The 23,384-nt window shown below is 33.6% G+C and overlaps 1 protein-coding gene across 11 annotated transcripts in view; it reads right to left on the reverse strand.

The window, feature by feature from the left end:
• The window catches only part of ATRX (ATRX chromatin remodeler), a 267,954-nt gene that overhangs the window by 141,687 nt on the left and 102,883 nt on the right, over positions 1–23,384 (reverse strand). For 9 of the 11 annotated variants that reach the window (XM_070462042.1, XM_070462040.1, XM_070462046.1 and 6 more), the window contains 5 exons: positions 21,230–21,297; positions 17,855–20,925; positions 13,782–13,854; positions 2,671–2,801; positions 1,807–1,983 (listed from right to left, as the gene is read on the reverse strand). In XM_070462042.1, the coding sequence (XP_070318143.1) occupies positions 1,807–1,983; positions 2,671–2,801; positions 13,782–13,854; positions 17,855–20,925; positions 21,230–21,297 (3,520 nt within the window). The remainder of the gene's footprint in view (positions 1–1,806; positions 1,984–2,670; positions 2,802–13,781; positions 13,855–17,854; positions 20,926–21,229; positions 21,298–23,384) is intronic. The other 2 variants (XM_070462050.1, XM_070462043.1) reach the window with 2 other exon arrangements.

Raw genomic sequence — 23,384 nt, forward strand, 5'->3', positions numbered from 1 at the left:
GAGACTTCCCTGATGGTCCAGTGGCTAAGACTCCATGCTCCCAATGCAGGAGGCCTGGGTTCTATCCCTGATCAGGGTACTAGATCCCACAAGGCACAACTAAGAATTCAAATGCTGCAACCAGTAAAAAACTCTGCTTGCCACAACTAAGACCCAGTGCAACCAAATAAATAATTTTTCTAAAAGCTGTCCACTTATGAAATACATGCTTTTATTTATATATATATATACACACACACACACACACACACACCTTAAATAGCTTTTTAAATAGTGGCACCTCTCTGTGAATATACTAAAAAACAAACTGTACACTGTAAGCAGGTAAACTGTGTGATTTTTAAATTATGTCTCAGATAGCTATGATATGAAAATAATTTTTAAAATAAAAAAAAATTTTTTAACTTTTCAATGGCTCTCCACTCTATAAAGCCAATGTACTTCTCAGATATTTCCAAAAATGCTTTCTTATTCCTGGTGGCACAAAGAGTTAATCTGCCTGACAGGAACTGGGTAATAAATTCTTCAAAGTCTGTCCCAAAGAAGAAAAAACTTTCTTTGAACTTCTTGTTAGCCAAATTCTCAGGAAAATTTCACATTTAATTGCTCAATATATATTATTTAATATAAGAATGTTCTCCACCAACTCTCAAGTAAAATGAACACACCAAAGAGATGTACCATATTTACTCTACAGCCTCATGTACCCATGAGGAGTACTGTCAAGTACCCCAATTTGAGGAACAGGCTTACAAAGATCTACAGTATCTGATCTCTGTCTTATTGGTCCAGCCTAATTTCCTGCTGTTCCTTTCCTTACTCCCTTCTATACTCCAGCTATATCACAATAATTGCATCCCCTCCACCATGTGCTAAACAATTTGCAGAGGTTTTTAAAACTTTTCCCCTGCTTATATAATAAATTTTAACAACAAATCTACCTTCTCCCCATTTAGAACTTTATCTGCTGGATGAAACTCTCCATCTTTGTCAAGTCATCTCTGTTGATAACCCCAACCCCCCAAAAAGCTAAAGAATTCCTCTTTATGCCATACCTTACAAGACAACCCCTTATGGTACTACAAGTTCTTATTAACACTAATGTCAATAATTCTTATTAAACCTGTGACTGCCAAAACTGGCTACATATCAAAATCATTTCAGAGATGCTTTTAATACACATGGATACCTAGGTTCCCACCACCACCAATTATGCTTCAATTGGCTTGAGGTGGAGGCCTGCTATAGGAAGGCATATTTTTAAATCCCCCAAGTGATCTACATGTGTAGCCAGGTTGAAAACTATCATATAAAACAGTGATTTCTTCATTTATTTTATATCCTCAATGTTTACCATGATGGAAACATGTAACTGACTTAGTACAGAAAGACACATAATTTAATGTAATAAAAATTTAATCTGGCTACATATAAGTTTTACACATAAGCTTGCATAAATCTATCCAAATTAACTATATTTTCTATCTTTCCTCAGGAAAGCATTATTTCTTCCTGTAGTTACAGGCAGTCTTATATCTTCCACATGACCTTAATGCATGTTTTATTTATTGTCATATTTATCTTTTTAATCTAAGTGTATATGACTACTAAAGGTCAAAAATATTCTTTGTCATCTCTCAAGTTTCTGGGTTACCTTCCCACTCTAAATTCTTTATTTCACTCTCAGAATAGCTGTTGTCAGTGTGCAGACACTCACCTAATATAGGTGGTCAATCATTGGAGCAGATATGCTCTTTACCAGTATGAACCAGTATGTTGTTCACCATCAGAATTAAAATGTCTTACCTTTCCTTCTATTTCTGCCTTTGGCTTCTTTGTGCTCTTTAGGCTTCATCTTTTTTTCTTCTCCAGATTCTCCATCACTCAGAGTCAGCTTATGTCTCAAAAGCCTATGTCTGTATCTTGGCTTCTTAGATTCTTCAGAATCTGAATCTGATTCAGAATTGGCTTGATTTTTTACTTCTAAATGGAGAAAACAAATCACTAAAACCTTCAGCTTTTTTTCCTTTAAAATGCTGTACAACTATGTATTTTGTTTGTAGATAATTATCATGACTTATGGAACTGATCAGAGCTGTATACTTACCTTGTTCCATTGTTGATACCAAGCAATCTCATACATTACACTTGATCTATTACAATCATTAAGTAGTAATTAAATATCACCATTATACATATATAGATTTTTAAAACATAAAAAACATGTTGCTTTGCAAACCATCTGTTTATTGGCAGTGACTGACAAAATCTGCACAGCTATTACCAGATATTCAAAAGGATTAATGGTAGCAACGTTTTAAACATTTTAATAAACTTCAAACATGTATATTAAGAGATTTCATGGTTAGACAGTCTTCAAAGACTGAACTGGTCAAACAACCAAATTATGACATCCTATACTTCTCTCTGGCTTCCCTGGTGGCTCAGATAGTAAAGAATCTGCCTGCAGTGTGGGAGACCTGGGTTCAATCCCTGGATTGGGAAGACCCTGGAGAAGGAAATGGCAACCCCCTCCAGTATTCTTGCCTGGAGAATCCCATGGACAGAGGAGCCTGGCAGGCTACAGTCCACGGGGTCACAAAGAATTGGACAAGACTGCAACTACCACTTCACTTCACTTCACTTCATACTTCTCTCTGGGGAACTCACCCTCATCTCCAAGGTTTTCTTCATTGTGTTTTCCAGTTCTTTTCTTCCCTTCTTCTGACTCATCTGAAGATCCATCCTCATCGGAGGAAAGATTGGCTTTAATTTCTTCTAAAAGCATCTTCTTGGCAATTCTCGAGAGTAAAAAGACAATAAAAACTATATATTTGGTGGTGAAGTATTACAAATTAAAAACAAATGGAATTATATGTATCAAAATAGAAATAATTGTGCCAAAAGATTTTTATTATATAAGTCTATCAAAGTCTATTTTAATTTAAAGTACCAATGAAAACTTTTGAAAATGCTCTTAGCACTGATTTTCTCCCAGTTCTGTTCAATTTCACAATATACTGAAAAATCTCAGGGATGTTTCTACTATTTTCACCAATTGCAACTTCATGCTGGATATCCTTCCAATCCTATACTTGCTCTGCTGCCACCATCTGACAACTACAGTATCAGACAGGCCCACAATAGTAAATCAGTTCATTCAAACAAATGGCATTTCAACACAAAACTCCACATGAAAGGATTTATTCAACAGTAAAACATATTCTTAGAAAATCAGTGTGTAATAAACCACTATTGTGCAACAGTGCCTCAAACTAGTGAATAACATTTTTGGCTCTTAAATTTCAATGTAGTGCATAAATTCTTCTAATCAAATGAAAGTATACAACATATATTAAAATACTAAAGCAATAAAAAATCCCTAATAATATTCAAACTAGGGCAGAAAAGAGGCAAGAGTGCTATTTACTATGTACATAAAGAAAACAAATTACTATCAAAAAGTTTTTACTTTCCAAAAAAGTAGATAATGCATTAGCCTAAAGCATACCAAAATTTTTCCAGATGCTCCTCAAAGACCAATTTGCCAATGAAAAAATAAACTGCTCAAGGCATGAGAAAATATTTAATACCATCTTATGTTAAATTAAAATATATTCCTAATAAATTTTCATGTTATCAAAAAGTGTAAGATAAAAGCAATTTTTGTGTAATATGAGGTAATTTGCACCTTTAGATATAAATTCATAAATCACTATAACAAAGGGATACCTTATAAAAAGGCTCAAAAGTTGACATGATCCTTGGTTTTCCCTGAACTAGCTTCTATGTGGATAAACATCTACTCTGTAATCATGAATGACTCTAGCTCAGTCAAAATCTTGGAGCTGAAATTAGGAGATTTTTTTTATTTTTAGATTTGAAATTATTTTTATTTATTAACATGAACTCACATTAAATCAAGAATTCATTCAGAGACACAGATGTACAGAACAGACTTTTGGACTCTGGGAGAAGGCGAGGGTGGGATGTTCTGAGAGAATAGCATTGAAACATGTATATTATCAAGTGTGAAACAGATCGTCAGCCCAGGTTGGATGCGTGAGACAAGCACTCAGGGCTGGTGCACTGGGAAGATCCAGAGGGATGGGATGGGGAGGGAGGTGAGAGGGGGGTTCAGGATGGGGAACACACGTAAATCCATGGCTGATTCATGTCAATGTATGGCAAAAACCACTACAATATTGTAAAGTAATTAAACTCCAACTAATAAAAATAAGTGAAAAAAAAAAGAATTCATTCAATGGTAGGAGGTGTTAATGTATGTTAATGTTTTCTTAATTTTATTTGAAAGATAGATTGCTCATTGCAATTTATATTCAAAGATATATAGCAAAGGCACCTAGACAGACTAAAGCAAACAAAATAGCTAATCACTTTCATAAATGCTGATATGCTCTTTAGTCCTTCCTTCCTAAACAGATAGATAAGGAACATTTAGACAACAGAGAGAGCTACAAATTGCAAGAGGAAACCGCAGATAAATTAGCTTTTCTGAGGATTTCTAACTTGATTTGCATTTTAATGAAATGGTGATTAGATCATTCCAATTTAAATCCTACTGGAGTTGCACTGGTAGCTCAGATGGCAAAGAATCCATCTGCAACACAGGAGACCTGGGTTCAACCCCTGGGTTGGGAAGATTCCCTGCAGAGGGGAATGGCAACCCACTCCATTATTCTTGATTGGAAAATCCCTTGGACCAAGGAGCCTGGTGGGCTACAGTCCATGGGGTCACAGAGAGTTGGACACAACTGAGAGACTAACTTTAAATTTCTACACCAGTGGTTTGCTAACTGTACATGGTTTGGACTGTACACAGTAAAGGTTTTTAAAATGGGGACAACTTACATTTCGCCAAGAAAAAAAATTAAACCCAAATATCATTTATTTCATCATTTTATAAAGTAAAGTACAGACATATCCTCCACGAATTAGGAAACAGTTTCAAAATAAAGGGTGGCTCTTTAAATTAATTAAAGCATCCTTCTGGAAAAACTCTCTATAATTATCTTTTATACATACCACATCATCATTTCCCATGAACAAGGAAAGACTTTTTCAAGCCAATTTGAGTAAAACCACAGATTTGGAATGAATAAGTGTATGTGCACATATGTGTACATATAATATGAAGCACTGGATACTAGGTTATAAATAGAAAAACAGTTTACATGCAGTTACAAGATCTTATATCACCATTTGAGTGGTATAAGAGCAAACAAGAATATAATTATTAATTTAGTTACTCTAAAGGTTAGTTCAATCACCTGATTTTAGTTTGCATTTACAAGTTTAAAAAAATGTCATAAACTCCATATAATCTATAAAGACTTGGTTGTTAATTTTAGGAAACCACATATTTCTTCTTTCAAACTCTAGATTCCTAAGAAGTCTACTAAATGAAAAGTCAAAACATGTAAACTTACAAATACTAAAATTCTCAGTTGTCATGAAGAAACTAAGAAATATGAAATACGTAAGATAGTAAGATTCTATACAACTGAAGAATCACACAATAAATCATAGAAAATGAAATGAGATCCACACACTGAAGAATTACTTGATTAATCAACAACCTTCAATAAAGTCATAATATGCAGAACAATCAAGGACACTTCAGAAGCAAAAAAATTTACAAACTTCAGAGAATCCTCATTTTTCTCCAAACTGAAAGTTATACAGAGTAATGGAGATTCCCTAAGCTTTACCTCACTAAGATGTTTTAGATTTGCCCTTTTGAGCAAAGGAAAGCCTAATGAATAGCCATATACATTAAGCCCTAAAAAGAATAATAAAATTATTTTGCATAAATTATGGCTGATGGCTCTAGTCCAATAGGTCAAAGACTTTATATATCATACAACTAGCCCATCACATAACCTACAACTCAAAGTTAGAACTTAATTTGAAGGACCTAAGGGCTGAAGGTGACCTTCAACCTGAGTATTCAAACATGTTGAGGTGAGATGTGTCTCATCTACAAAGCCTGCAGTGAGATTCTTTAAGGGAAACTCCACTACCTTAAATCTTGAGTCACGGGCCACAGAAACTTCAAGGACATCATCACCTGAGAACCAGCTCAGGCTGGGAAAGCATCATTTTGGAGGTCTCAACTGGACCCGTGCTAGAATGCAGGTGACAGATGTATAGTCATGATCCCTAGTTGATTCTGTTTGCTCTGAAGCTTCCTTTCTTGAGGTTTTCCAGGATGTTTCTGAGAAAATCATCCAGGCAACAAGGTACTGCCCCTAGAATCTCAATGCTCGACATTACATCTTGGGGGCAGATATAGCATCCAAAGCAGTCACAACTCTATCAGAAGCATCAGAGGCACTAGTTGTGCCACACTTGTGGCAGAAAACCTGGCAGAGCCAGAAGTAATGGAGCCACTTCTCCATTTTCCTGAAAGGGAGGGAAACGAGAGGGGAAGAAGGCAAAACAATATGGAAAGGAGGGTAAAAACCCACAAACAATGATCGAACTGGTAGCATGAAAGAATAAATAATAAAACCCCAAACTCAAACAAGCTAAGTCTTCTAAATCACATAATGAACACCAAGATAAGATAATGCCTTATTATCCTTGCACCATCAGCTACTAAAATAAAGCAAAAATAAAATAATGAGGCCAACAATGCAAAGACAAATGAGCAATCACACAGAGAGCGAGCGAGCCAAGAAAGCCTTTAGTAATTCTGATCCTACCTAGAAAGGAAATCAGTAATGCCTCTTGTTTCAGCACTCAAACAAGAAAAGAAAGTAAACCACCTCTTGGCTGGTAGAAAAATCGATTATTCAAAACACTGAGTTTCTTAAAAAGGAATAATCAAGAGAATCTCTTGTACCACGGAATTTTAGAGAAACAGCCATTACAAAAGCAACACAAAATGTTAGAGCTGAAGAAAGGACCTGAGAGTCCAAGTTTGTCATTTCATAGATGAGGAAACAGGCTTAAAAAGGGGAAATGACTTGGCCAAAGAAACAAAGCTAGTTAGTGGCAAAGCCAGAAGCACAACCTAAGCTCCTAAATCCCAATCTGCTACTAATTTTACTATGTTAGTCCTATATTCTCTACTCATTCATTACTACCGTGCTAATTAATGAGTGCTTAGGGCAATACACTAAAGTCACATTTTTAAAGATATCTGTATTTCACTGATTTTAAGATTATATATTTAGATGTGAAAGAATTCAAGCTTTCATTTTTAAAGATTTTTTTAAAAAGAGTTGTAAACATCTTTTATCTCATATGCACTATCTTTAAAATATTGATAGACCATTTCAGATATCCCCAACAGTCTATGACTTATCTTTCAAAAGATTCTGAAAATAGGGTTGAAGAAAATTGCTAAATGAGACCACATTTTTAGAAGGCAAAAATACTGTGGATCCATACACAAAGGTGACAAATTATTTAATTTTTTTTACATTCTGTGCATAATATCACAATAGAATAGTTAAAACAGAGAATTCTGAATAAGATTATAGTTTTAGAGATAAAAAAACCTGTCTAAGTAAATGCAATACTAAAACAACACACCATATATAAAAGGTTGATCTATAAAACAATTCAAATGACTACAGTCAAAAAATGTTGAATAAATAAAATTTCTCACAATAAAAATTTTTTGTGAGAACAGGGTGAGGAACACATATCCCTCTCGTATGGAGGGATGCTTTGTTTTAACAAATATTATATACTTCGGGTTGAGAATAAAATATAACATTTCATAGAACTACAAAGGAATTCCTCATCTTCAAAATTTGTATTAGTATTTTTTTTAAACTCTAGTTCAAAATTAGTATATATATATTTTTTGGCCATTTGGCTAGGCTTGGATCAAATCCAACCCCACTGCAGTTGAAGCAGAGTCCTAATCACTGGACAACCAGAGAAGGCTCCAAAAGTGATACTGGGTTAAACCTGAATGAACTTTTTGACCAACCCAGTATCTTGATATGACCCTTTCTATGAAAAAAATATAACCAAGGCATAATGATTTATACCTAAAGAGAGTGCTATTGATGAAATAATGACGAAGTCACTAAATAACCAAAAAGCTAAACAACAGCTTGAAATATTTTAGTCACATGTTCTATAATGTTTGCACTTAATGAAAAACATCATCGTTTACTTAAAATTAGTATCAAATTAACTTTTTAAAAAAATCTTAGGAGTAGAAAAATAAAAGCTGTATGAAATTAAGAACTCAAAGTTTATTAATAATTTATACATGGGCTCAAATTACAAAACGTGTATTCTCTGATTTTATATAAAAATCTAAGCCAATTTTAGATAAAATTTTAATACGGGGGAATACATGTAAATCCATGGCTAATTCATTTCAATGTATGACAAAAACTACTGTAATGATGTAAAGTAATTAGCCTCCAACTAATAAAAATAAATGGAAAAAAAAAAGAAATTTATTAACATTGATATTAACTTAGGAAATTTGATCATACTAAAGAACTAGTTCAATTTTTTATATTCAATACTTGAAAAGTAAAAACAAAGAATTTGCCTTAATTTTATTTTCAAAATCCAAAGACTATATAGTCATAAAAATGAACCTTTTGTGCTCACCCTAGAAAATTCAAACTCTCTCTTTTTTGGGGAGTGGGGATGGGAGCTTTTTCTCATTTTCTGAAAGTCCCAATATCACCAAACAATAGAAAATAGGAAAAAAAAGGCTGAACATAATGTTTATATCTCAGATAGATTCTATCTAGTGGCTAGACCACCTGTATTATACTTGACTTACAATACTTACCTGCACTGGAAAAGACAAAGCAAATTGAAAAAAAAACTGCCTTAAAATTGCCAGATATTTAAAACCCTTATTCAAACATGAAACAAGTAAAATATTCATTTAAAACCTATCTTTGTTTATCAAGCTCAATGAAAACTAAAGCAATCTTGCTAATCAAATAGGAGCACTATGAAAAAAAATTCACAGAAAAAAATTATTCCAGATTAAGCAAATTTGTAGAGAACAGCTAAAGACTTATACAGAAGATGAACATTTGTAAACGTGCTTAAAATGGAAACCAAAGTCATATGTCAAAGGGACTTGACATATATTCAAGTCAATAATCTTTGCTGAAACTAAGTAAACAATCATCAAATATCTTTATTAGCATGAAAAACATCCAGGAATCATTAATCACTTCCAAAAATATGCTTGATTAATAGCACAGAGCCTGCATCAACAGAATACACCAAGCAAGTAGGGAAAAAAAATAATCTTTTGTATGTTTTCCAATCTGAAAAGCAAAGTAGTACCAAATGATATAACTAGAAAATCTAGGGCTACAACATAGTCCCACAATAATGAAGCAGAAATTCTATTAACAATGGCAATTTCTTTAAGCAATCTCCTCATCAAATTTTGCTTCTATGAAAAAAATTAGCCCCACTGAGACAGAAATTATGAGAAAAACTATGCAGTATTAGTCGACCTAACTAAGCATTTTTCAACTATAAATATATACATATATATATTTATGTATATGTATATATATATACACATATGTGTGGCAGCAGAGGATATACATATAAAAAGCCCCAATTTTAAGCAAAGTTGGGATTTTAAAAAATGTGGATTTAGGAAAAATTCTGACAATCTAGTTTTTTTCCTTTAAAAGTTTAGTTTTAAATATTTTCCACACCTTGTAAAAAAATACAAATAAAGAATATTCTGAAAATAATTCTTTTGGAGGGGAATGGATTCTTTGGTGATAGTTTAACATGCAACCTCTAAAGAAAAGCCTGATTTAATAATCCTCAACACCATCACTACTGAACTTAAATACACTACTATGTTATGACTGAGGCTAATCCACAGTGCAGGTATTAAAATAAACAACATTAAATATCCTTTTAATGAAAGAATAACATAACAGATAATTGAAAGGCAACATTAACATAATGGCACGTTCAAATAAATGACTTTAAATTACGTGTATAATTTAAATAATCTGACAAATGGATATCATTTTCCCTTTCAAAAAGTATATAAAGTCTAAGTTATAAAATCTGAAGTAAATTCTGCTATACAAAATTCAAAATATAGTTAGTCTATTTATATTTTTTCTACAAAGCTGAAACAAGTATAATAAAAGTTAAACTGTTGCTCAACCTGTAATTTTTATCATTGTTTACTAAATGGAATTAAATAGATATTATTTTACAAGTTAGACAATTCTATCTCACAATAGCATACATTTACTTTCAAATACAAGTGATACTACATAATAGCATGCTAAAATAACAAACTTATTTATTCACACCTACTAAAATATTCAGGACATGACTAAGTTCTTTAAATTACCTCAAAACCTACTGTAACTTTAAAACGAAAAAGATAAATTAAATGAAATCTGTATGTTATATATAAGAACATATGTTTTAAGAATGATGAAGTATTCACTTCCGCAATTTCAGAAATATCAAAACTTTGTTGACTATGAAGTAGCTTGCATATCTTGGTTCTAACAAATTCTTTCAACTCTAATGAAAAGAGGGATTATAATTAAAATTAAATGCTTGAACAAGAAAAAAGTTTTACAGATATTTATTGCATCCAAATAATTAACCATTTGCATTAATACACTATTTACCTGTCCATAAATATCAACAGTGAAAATGTGTTACAATATAGCTAAAAAGGCAAAGCATATGAAATTTATACACAATTGTGTTCAAATTTATACATCATTACAATATGCTGTCTACTAAAATACATCCTACTCAAAAATGTAAAAGGTAAAAAATAACTCCGAGACTTTATCGATCTGAAAACAAAGTTTTAAAAGTTGCTTAGTGCATATTTAAATATGCTCAAGTACATTGTCTATACTAAAATAATTCAAAAAGGTATTGTATCCCCATCATTAGATAACCCATGGGTATTGCATACCTCTTTGGTATACTGGATATGAAACAAGCTAATAATGGCATATTTTATAAAAGCACACTAAACTGGATATAAAGAAAAATATGCTCAAAATAAAATTTTTCTGAAAAGTACTCAACATGGTTGCACTTTTTTAAACACAAATAAAAGATGGAATTAAAGATGTCTTTCAATAAATACCTGCCAGTTAGAGAGAGATATGATCAAGTAACTTAAAAGATAAAATTATATTTTGACAAACTCTACAACAAAAATTTATTGCATCTTAATGACACTTATTTGATGGTTAAATATGAAATTAAGGTTCATAAACCATAAGTAAATTAGGATATAGAATGTTTTAAACATTATTAGCCTTTCAATAACATTTGAGACCATATAATTTACAAGAAAACAAATAAATAAATGAAGAGGAATTAAAGCATGTTAAAAGAAAAAAAATTAAATACCTGTAACATAAAATTTAATGAAATTTGAAAAAAAAAACTGGATATATATGCTTAATCAAAAGATAAGTAGGTAATAGCACCTGAGTTTATCTGTGACTAAGCTCCATTAGAACAAAGCTAATGGACGTGATGGAATTCCAGTTGAGCTATTTCAAATCCTGAAAGATGATGCTGTGAAAGTGCTGCACTCAATATGCCAGCAAATTTGGAAAACTCAGCAGTGGCCACAGGACTGGAAAAGGTCAGTTTTCATTCCAATCCCAAAGAAAGGCAATCCCAAAGAATGGCAATCCCAAAGAATGCTCAAACTACCGCACAAATGCACTTATCTCACACACTAGCAAAGTAATGCTCAAAATTCTCCAAGCCAGCCTTCAGCAATACGTGAACCATGAACTTCCAGATGTTCAAGCTGGTTTTAGAAAAGGCAGAGGAACAAGAGATCAAATTGCCAACATCTGCTGGATCATCGAAAAAGCAAGAGAGTTCCAGAAAAACATCTATTTCTCCTTTATTGACTATGCCAAAGCCTTTGACTATGTGGATCACAATAAACTGTGGAAAATTCTGAAAGAGATGGGAGTACCAGACCACTTGACCTGCCTCTTGAGAAACCTATATGCAGGTCAGGAAGCAACAGTTAGAACTGGACATGGAAAAACAACTGGTTCCAAATAGGGAAAAGGGTATGTCAAGGCTATATATTGTCACCCCGCTTATTTAACTTACATGCAGAGTACATCATAAGAAACGCTGGGCTGGAAGAAGCACAAGCTGGAATCAAGATTTCTGGGAGAAATATCAATAATTTCAGATATGCAGATGACACCACCCTTATGGCAGAAAGTGAATAAGAACTAAAGAGCCTCTTGATGAAAGTGAAAGAGGAGAGTGAAAAAGTTGGCTTAAAGCTCAACATTCAGAAAACTAAGATCATAGCATCCGGTCCCATCACTTCATGGCAAATAGATGGGGAAACAGTGGAAACAGTGGCTGACTTTATTTTGGGGGGCTCCAAAAAATGGACATGGGTTTGGGTGGACTCCAGGAGTTGGTGATGGACAAGGGAGACCTGGAGTACTGCGGTTCATGGGGTCACAAAGAGTCAGACACGACTGAGCTACTGAACTGAAGCTCTATTCAAAACTACACAATAAAAATTTTTGTTCATTCACCTTAATAAAAATGCTGTCCTATTAATTAGGAGAATGCTGATCTTTGAAATAGAAAAACTTATCAGCATCAGCAAGATGTAACAGAATGATAGTGACAGCTGGCCCCATAGCATTTAATAATTCAGTTAATTCCTTACAAAATTATGACACAAAAATTAATGTTTATCTTCATGGTTTCTTAGTTATTAGAGCTTACTATTAGGAATAAATGGGTGATTAATATAGTACTCTGTAGTAAAATCTCAAGCCTATCATAGATTTTTGGTGCCAGAATTAATCAAAGAACATTTCATCCAATCTTTTCATTTTAGAGAACAGAAAATTTTGGCAAAGAGTAGTTAAATCACTTGCCCAAGATCACACAAAAAAGTCAGAACTAGCAGCCAGATATTCTTATGCCCATTATTCCAAAATTCCATCCATTACACCACATTGTCTCCATGGTGAAGATTATGAGTGTGGGGGATCTTCTAGTTCAGGAAGGGTTTAAAAGATATATAAAAACATAAATTTTTTAATATCTTCACTTTATTCCTCATTGCTAGGATATGGGTGTAACTTTATTTTTTTTCTTCTCCCAGATATCCCTTAGTTAAGTCAATCTGTACAGACTACAATGTTCACATTTAAACCTGTTCTTTAAGTATTATTAATGTTAACACTATCAAACTGTCTACTTCTATTTTATTTGAAAAACTGTTAAAATCTAAATCAGTCTAGACACTGTGCAAATAGATACTTATTTTTAAAGCAATTTCTTAATCTTAAACATCTGAGCAGTCTCCTTTTTTCCACTTTAAACAGGTTTTAATGAATAGGATCACCACATTGGATGGCAATTTAAAACAATAATCAAATATTGAGGATAGAGATTTCTGTTGTCACCAATTTTTGAGACATGTTTTACTTTCACTAAAAAATAATCTGTCAAAATTAAAATATTCTCAAAAACTTATCACAGTTTACATGAGACATAAAAATTGACAGTGCTGTATTTATAACACACCCTATGCTAGTATTTATTTTCTCTTAAGGTTTCTGAGTTTTCCCCATTTTCTGGCCTTTCTTTGAAACTTGGAGGAAGACTGTGAGTGAGTCTTTCTAAAGCTGGCACTGCTGGTTTGTACAACCTGCTTGCAATTCCGATGCTGCTCTTTGTGCCCATGCCTAGGGTGTGTTATAATCTTTTTGAAATCCTTACAGATGGAATCATACCTATTTTCAGGATCATTGTCATCGTCGTCATCATCCACTGTGACAGGCACTGATTTAGATAAGGCTTCGTCTCCTTGAAGGAACAAAAGTGTACTTAAAATTATCTACATAAGTAAAACCATGTAAAATATAACTGAAAGTCAAAAACTTTAAAATAACTAGTGAGTCCTAAACTACACTCTGCGATCCAAAACATGAATAAAAAGAATTTATAAAAAAAGTACAATGGGGAATTTAAGAAGTGTCAGCAGCAAAATAATAAATAGTTGGATCTTATATATTTCAAAGTTTCTTCCCACAGCACAAGAATTTTAAAACTCATCTTTCCTAGTAACAAATATTTTATCATTCACCATCATATTAGCATAAGTTTCTCACTAAAGTAGGCTTTGTACTGACCCGTTTAAAGTTAACAGATGTCTAACTTTTTCTGTATCATTGAAGAATTTTTTTAAAATGCTACCAATACTTGGTGATACCAAGTAACTGTAAAATATACTTGAATTTATACAGTATTCATGAATAGAATCACCTAGAGATATATTAAAATACAGTAAAACTTATTTCCTTACAAAAAGTAACATTTCTATCTTTTGATTAAAACTATAAAGTGATTAGGAGAAGGAAATGGTAACCCACTCCAGTATTCTTGCCTGAAGAATCCCGTGGACAGAGGAGTCTAGTGGGTTGCTGTCCACGGGGTCGCACAGAGTCGGACACGACTGAAACGACTTAGCATGCATGCATGCATTGGAGAAGGAAATGGCAACCCACTCCAGTGTTCTTGCCTGGAGAATCCCAGGGACAGAGGAGCCTGGAGGGCTGCCGTCTATGGGGTCGCACAGAGTCGGACATGACTGAAGCGACTTAGCAGCAGCAGCAGTAGCATAAAGAGATTTAAAAAATTTGTACAGTTCATTGTATGTAAATTTTTACTTAAAAACAAACATTGTACCCTAGTTAACACTATATATGCTGAAGTAATCAGGGAGAATTATGCTAATTTCTATCATTTCTTTTCAAACGCATCAAAGATTTCAAGGGCATTAATTACACTGAGTGAAGAAAGACAATTTCAAAAGCTATACACTTCATGATTCCATCTCAAAATAACAGAATTACAGAGATGGAAATCAGATTAACAGTTGCCACAGGTTAAGAATAGGGATATGCAAGGAAGTGTGCATAGGGGTAGCACAAGAGAAACTTGTGGTAATGAAACAGTTCAATATACTGGTTGCTGTGGTAGCTATAAAGCTACATGATACAAATTTTGCACAGAACTATACTTACACACACACACCCACACATACACACACATGAAGGAATGCATGTAAAACTGATGAAATCTGAATAAATCATCAGTTTCCTGGTTATGACACTGTACTATAATTATGAAAGATTGATACCATTGGAGGGAAATTAATGAAAGACATCCAAGACCTCCTGTACACTTTCTTGCAACTTCCTGTGAATTTATAATTATTTCAAAATAAATAAAACAGGGGGCAAAAGTTAGGTTCATTGATGGATAGATAGGATATATAAATTAAAGTATGTGATAAAGCAAATATAGCACAATGTTAACAGTAGAAACCCTTCTGTATATTTAACATTTTTTCCTAAAAAAATACTGGGTGAAAATGTTGAAGAAAAAAATTCACAAGGAACACAGACACCTACAGGTTCAGGATAGAAATATGCTAACTGTAGAAAGGCAAAAGTAAATCTCCCAATTAACCTTAGCAAACTGACATAAATACTTCATTCAAACAGGTCAATCCTCAAATTAAATAGTACTAGTGATATTACTGCTGTTCCTCCTTACCACATCTTTGAAAATTTGACCCATTCTTCAAATATGAGTTCAAATACTACCTGTTCTTTTAAGTCTTCCTCCAATATTTGGATAACTGGCTCACCTACTATTTATCACACAGACTCATTTTAGTTTTACATCTTTCTCCTGGTATTCTTTTTTTTTAAATAATGACTTATCTATGTCTATCTTGCTCATTGGACTGCAATCTCCTAGGACCATGTTCCTTATCATGGTTAGTCATGCCATTCCCAAGACCAACTAGAAAATGTTGTATGCTGTAATCGACCCCCAACTATTGCTGAATAAATTGGAACCCTCTAAATTCATGGGAGCAGGGGAGGCTTTTTAAGAGCTCATAAAAATTGTCACCTGAATTAAGTTGGATATATTAGGAGAACAGATAAATTGAGCATGCTTTGTATACAAGCATGCAAATTCTTAAGGAATGCCACTTATCATTGACTCACACCCAAACTTATCCTGGAAATCAGGGCTTTTAACATAGTGCTTATTTGCAATTCCTTGAATATTTTTTCTAAGTATTTCTATCAATAAAGTCCAATTTTTATTTAATTTTTTATTGAAGTATAGTTGACAAAGTCCAATTGTTAGATGAGTTCATTCCCTAGCAAATTTATCCTCCTTTTTTACATCTAAAAGTAAAATCAGTCCAAGAAATACCCAGACTGAAGAAAATTTGAACAACAAAGTTTATTCCACCAAACAGTTGCGGAACTGGCATCTTGCCTGAAGTGCAAAATTCTCAAGGCTTTTCTGGATATAAACATGAAAAAAGGGAAATGAACCCTCTTGGGTAGTAGCCATATGTTGCCATCTCTTATTAAGAGCTAATCAATATATATTATTTATTAAAATAGTTATTAACAGTTCTAAGTATGAGAATTATAATTCTCATAGAAACCCTCATATGTGTCAGTGAGATTTGGGGAGTTGAAAATTAGTATCTGAAATCAAACATGCGGAATTCCCTAGGGAGGCTGTTTTATCATGGAAACCAATTTTACAAAGTTTGATTAGTCTAACAGTCTAGAATTTGCAAATGAGAATACTCTATGTAACTAACCACAATTTATTATTCTCACATTCTAATCCTAATAAGAGTTTTTTCGACTAACCTGATAACCAAAACATTGAATTGATATCAAAGCAACTATTATATTATGTTTTGAATACAAGTTCACAATCTTATATGCAATTCAAAAATCTAAGAAGTTCTCAAAATTTAAAATTTTGTAAGGTGGTACCAAAGTTTACTTGGCAGCAATATCTAATCTGAACTGCTTATTCCTCTTACATGTAAATGTTCATATGTTCTGCTGGGAACACAATAGTAAGTGCAATCTCCTTTACAAAAATTTTTAAATAAACTTTAAGTGTCCTTGGTTAACTGACAGGTTTTATTGACTTAAAAAAAAAAGACAATATGAGCAACAAGCATACATTTATTATACAACTATTTTTTTTAAGAACTGCCATAATGATAAATATTTTTAATTTTTTGAGGGGTATCATTGACCCACACCCTTACTGTCCTAGTGCTCTATCTCATCAGGGTAGAGTAATCCATCTACTTTCTGGATTTTTTTCTTTTTCTATTTTGTTAATGTTAAAAATGGAAACATCTGTTCATGTTATTAGAAAAAAAATGATGAGCATCAGCAATGGGTTTCAATAAAGTAAATTTAAGTTTTTCAGAGGATTTCATAGACACAAAGTTAATGTGTCCAATTTAAAAGTCAGGGCTGATTCATGTGAATGTATGGCAAAAACCACCACAATATTGTAAAGTAATTAGCCTCCAATTAAATTTAAAAAAATCAACAAAAGTCAGATGCACGGCAAAGCAGTTAAAACTTTCACATAACATGTCATACTCATAACAAGCACTCATCTCCATTACATGAGTAAATGTCTACTGAACTACTATCAACAGTCTGATTTTCCTTCATAAATTACTTTTCATTAGTCCAAAGAAAAGCATTAAACATTAATAAAGAGATTTACCCAACAAATTTGGTACACATGACACAGAACACTAATAATGTTTCAAATACCTCCCAATGGTGACAAAAAAAATTGGAGAAAGAGGTTCTAGAAAATCTCTAAAGAATTTTTAAATGGTGTTTTCCTACAGAATAAGTAACCTTGCATTTGACTGACTACAGAGAAAATAAACAATGTAGTTATTCAACAGGGAAAAAGTATAAATTTTCTATTTATTTTCCCATACCTGAAGATTGACAAAATCCAGTATGTGATGACAGCACTAAATTTTCAGTCACAGGCTTAATTTTCTGCTCATCACTGCTCCCCTCACCTACAGATTTCTGATCATCATCTCCTATATCAGAAGAAGATGAGGAAGTAATGTCAGCCTGCTTTCTTTTGGTGCTTGTTCTCAGGGAGTTTCTCATTTTCTCCTTCATACTGCCTGCCTTCTTTTTAGCTGAAGTTCTTTGTTTCTTCAGGTTTTTATTATCTTCAGAACTTTCCTCAACATCAGAAGACGATGAGCCACTTTGTACTTCCTTGCTATTTCTATTTGAATTTAAATTCCTTCTTTCCCTTAATTCTATTCTTTTTGGTCTCTTATCAGAAAAATCACAACCATCTTCTTTCATGGAATATTTTTCAGTATCAGATGATGAACAATCCTGTCTCTTCCTCGAACTCTTTTCAGGCAAGTTGAACCTTTTCTTCTCTCTACTGGATGTTCCATTCTTACTTCTCTTATCTTCTGAAGAGTCACAACTTTCTCTTTTTCCTGGTAACTTCTCAGAATTATCAGATAATTCACCCTTCTTTTTAGAAGCTTTATCTTTTATTTTTTTGCATTTCTTTTCCCCATCAGCTGAGCTCTTATTTTGTTTTATGCTTTTAGGAAAGTGACAAATTTCTTCTCCCTCAGGTAATTTCTCAGTACTATCAGATGATGATTCATACTCTTGTTCCATCTTAATTACTTTTTTATTCAAGTCTGCAGTTTTCTTTTCTTTTTCTTCCACTGCCTTTTTGCTCTGCTTGTTATCATCTTCAGAGGATTCATCACTCTGTTCTTTCTCTGAGAACTTCTCAGCAACATCACATAAGCCACCCAGTATTTTCTTACCCATTCTGGTTCGCTGGTGCTTACTCTTTCCTTTAGATTCAGCAACCATTTTATCTTCTGAAGAATTAAAACTCTCCTCTTTCCCAGAACAAAGCTTATCAGCACTCTCTAAGGAAACATTGGGCTGCTGCTTCTTAGAGAGGCGATCTCTCAGTTCCATGATGGTCTTGTCTTTATCAACTGTGCCTTCTGCTGAAGAGAAATTCTCTCTCTCTTGTTTCCTTTCAGCATCATCAGATGATCCTTCCTGTGCAGTCCTCAAACTTTTATGACCTTGATCATCCATTCCTTTTTTGCTGTGTTTTTCATCTTCAGAAGAATCATAATCTTCTTTATTTGGAACTCTTTTTTTGGTTGTTCTGGCAGTCCCAATTTTACTCATACTCTTTATCTCTTTTTCTAATTCTGAGTCATAATTAGAAGATTCAGACTGGTTTTGCCGTTTCTTTTTAGAAATTATAGCCTTTTTAACTGATTTACCTTTCTTAATATCAAAATCTGAGCCAGAAGTAGAACTTTTTCGTTTCCTTTTTCTTTTATCATCTTTCCCTCTTTGAATCTTTGAATAAAAAGTCTTCTCATTATTTGTATGAGGTTCATTAATATCAGTATCTGAAGAACTGTGACTCATACTGGGCACGTCTTTGAGGATTGCCAGCATTTCATCAGAATCTGAAATGTGATCCACAATCTCTGACTGCTTAGATTTAGGCAATTTATTAGGTTTAGGATTATCTATAGCAGTGTCAGAAGAATTCCGCTTATCCTTTTTTCTCACTGGGACCGAAAGTTTTTGCTGCTCCTTAAGTGTTTCATTATTTTCTTCATCCGAATTAGATGTTGTACGGTTGTTTTCTGTCTGTCGCCTCAAAGGTGTAGTCTTTACACGCGGGGATCTTCGAAGATCAGATTCTTCTGAAAGTAACGGAACTTCACTTTTAGCCAAATGCTCATTATCATTCTTTTCCTGTCCAAGTTCACAGTTCTCTGGCTTAGGGTTCAGACAAGAACTTTTATAGCTATCTTTATCTTGTGGAACTTCCTGACAATCAGCACCTTTAATTGGGGAAATAGAAAGGGAAACAGGGGTGAGTTTAACATATAATTCTTTTGTTACTTTAGCTGTTGTTTTTGATTTAATACCTCCTCTGTTGTCTTTTGAAGTAATATTTAATTTTACAGAAGTCTCCAGTTCTTGCTCAGTTCCACTGTTGCCATCTCCCTGATAATCTGCTGAACTCTGAACTTCCATAGCAGTCTCAAGATTCTCAAAAATGTCTTCTGGAACTGAGGAAGGAACAGACACAATATCCATGTCTAAGTCTTCGGAAGTGTTAGTAGGTTCATACTGAGGTTCTTTTTTATCAGATTTCTTATGTTCAGTACTGGCATTTTTATGTGCTCTTTGTTCCTCTACTGCAACACTCTGACCCACATGCTCACTATCTACCTGCTTTCTTGACAGTTTACCTTCTGATTTTGAAATATCCTTCCTTTCCAAAACACAAGGTTTTTCTCCTTTTCTTACTTTTGTTTCAGACTTAGCATCTATGACTTTATGCTCTTTGGTATTTTTCTCTTTGTTTACAGCATCCAAAGTGTGAATCTCTGAATTCAAGTCTTCTTCTAATGCAAGATGAGCTTTCTTGATATCAGCCAACACAGACTTAAAAGCCTTAAGCTGACGTAACTTTGTAGCGGAATTGATTTCTGAATTATCTGTTGCCTGCTTCAAAAACTTAACGTAACTGGAATTCATGTTGGCAGTAGTCTCAATCAGTTTTTTTGTCTTCTTAATCATGTCCTTGGGCACAATTAGTGCTGAGTAAGAGTAGGTTACAGAACCAGAATATGAATCATCTAACTTCTTTTCTTCTCCATTACAATTTGGACTGTTCTTCTTTGGAGAAAATCTGGGTGCATGATCATATACTTTACTACTCTTTTCATTGTCAACTTTTATCTTCTTCTTATTTTGTTGCAACAACTGTTCTAAGTTTTCAAACACGCTGTTACACGCCGTGACCAAGTCCAACAAAGGCTCTGGGTGACAAATGTAGCAATACCATTGGTTGTTTTCATCCATTATTGTAGACAGCTCCTTTCGACCAAGGTTGCGAAGAATGCACTTCTTACAGAAGGCATTATGGCAAAAGTCACAACAAATTAAGTTTCCACCTTCTGCACACCATCTGCAATTATTTAAAGATTAAAATATTATTCCAAAATGAAACTCTTTTAAAATCTTTATAGTATTAAAGCAATTAAAATTTCTTGCCAACAATTTTAATAGCAAAGTAATTTAGGTCATTTACTTATTCTTTGTTAGAAAATTAAGACATAAATCAAGGGCTATGTGGAAAAGAACAACCTTCCATTAAAGATATCAATGATGATACCACAAAAAAAGAAAAGATTTAATAACAGACTATGTAAGAATTTTCCCTCAAAAAGTAGACAACACTGAATTTTAGTTCATCTTGATTTATTACCTACCTACACTGTTCATCCATTCCATCTGAGTCACGGCTAATATCATCACTCATGTAATATTTAAAGCAATTCTATTAAAAAAGAGAGAGAGGGAAAATTTATTCAAAATTTTTAACATTCATAAAGGAGAAAAACTTCACTTTTAAGTCATTAAAAAACTAAATGGAATGTATCTATGTATATGTGTGTGTGTGTGTTTTAGAGAATCAAAGCAAAAACACTGTGCCACCCCAGCTAGTACTTTAGAGACACAGGAATAGCTCAAGAAATTAAAACAGACTTCCATATCATCAAGCACCACTGTTCCTTATATAAAAATTGATAGAAGATTTTGGTAAGGCAAATTTCTGATCTCATATGGCTAGCTACCAAGGATCTACATAAAAATGTATTAGATTTGTTGTTACTTAATACTAATGTAATAGTCATCATATATAAACAGCTATTGTGTGTAGAGCTGAGCAAGAGTATCCTTTTCCGCCCTATTTTATCTTTAAATCTCCAATACCTACTGTGTAAGATAGGCAGTATTACTGCCCAATTTGAGAGAAAAGGCTTTGATTCATTAATATGTAAATAAATCTCCAAAAGTCATACAATTACAAAGGCAAAACTGGTATTCAAATCCAAATCTGACTGACTTTATTTTTTTTTTTTCTGACTGACTTTAAATTCCTTCTCACTGGAACTAAAGAAAAGGGAATGTTCCATGACCACTGATAACAACTACTGATTACTGACCTGGGCTCAACAGACTGGCCTTTGAAAAAAACCAATCACATATACAAGAAAAAAGGAATGCACATTACAAACCCAATAGATGCAAAATTCAGCTGTCGGTGTTTAAAACTAGAAGCCTGACTGAACTGAATTCAAAGAAAGGAAGGACACAAATTACTAAGAGGCATAAAATTTAGCTTAAGTTGGTCTACATCTATCAAAAATTCATGCAAGATCTACAAATGGAACTCTGATTAAGGAAAGTCTGGTCTGCCCCTACAATTCAAGTAGATATTTTATTGGAAAACAAACTATTACAGGATTAATTTAGCAATAATATGAGTTGGGGAAATGATGTTTGATAAAGTAGACATTTAAAATTAATTCCAAGGTATTACTTATAAAAAAGTTTACATAGACTGTTAAAATTATCTTCAATACATATGAAATATTTTTTAAATCTACGATCTCCAAATTAAGTCAAAACACTGCTCTAAATGGAGAGTTTAGATTTGAGTAATCAGGGTATGTAAACAGGGAAGGTTATGTGCGGGAAGCAACCTAGATGCCCATCAGCAGACAAATGGATAAGGAAGCTGTGGTACATATACACCATGGAATATTACTCAGCCATTAAAGAGAATTCATTTGAATCAGTTCTAATGAGATGGATGAAACTGGAGCCCATTATACAGAGTGAAGTAAGCCAGAAAGATAAACACCATACAGTATACTAACACATATATATGGAATTTAAAAAGATGGTAACACTAACCCTATATGCAAAACAGAAAAAGAGACACAGATATACAGAACAGACTTTTGGACTCTGTGGGAGAAGGCAAGGGTGGGATGTTCTGAGAGAATAGCACTGAAACAAGTATACTATCAAGAGTGAAACAGATCGCCAGCCCAGGTTGGATGCATGAGACAAGTGCTCAGGGCTGGTGCACTGGGAAGACCCAGAGGGATGGGATGGGGAGAGAGGCGGGAGGGGGGATCGGGATGGGGAACACATGTAAATCCATGGCTGATTCGTGTCAATCTATGGCAAAAACCACTACAATATTGTAAAGTAATTAGCCTCCAACTAATAAAAATAAATGAAAAAAAAATAAAACATATGTGTGCACACACATGTACTCTGCAGTTTTCCAACACACCACATTGTCCCTCACCTATGAGTCTTTGAATATCATGTTGCCTCTGGCCTAAAATATACTGAACCAAACCCACTTTACCAAGCTAATTCCTATTTATATTTCAGACATCAGCTGCATCATCTCCATTATATACCAACTCCAAATTACAATGGCTTCTCATGTGTTCCTAAAGTACACAGTATCTCCCCTATCATAGCACTTATTGGCCCTTTCATGGCTGTCTTCCCCACTACAGTATATGGCCTCCAATGGCAGAAACCATTTCCATCTTCATC

This window comes from Odocoileus virginianus, chromosome X (genome assembly GCF_023699985.2).
Source record: "Odocoileus virginianus isolate 20LAN1187 ecotype Illinois chromosome X, Ovbor_1.2, whole genome shotgun sequence".
NCBI classification, from domain to species: Eukaryota; Metazoa; Chordata; class Mammalia; order Artiodactyla; family Cervidae; genus Odocoileus; species Odocoileus virginianus.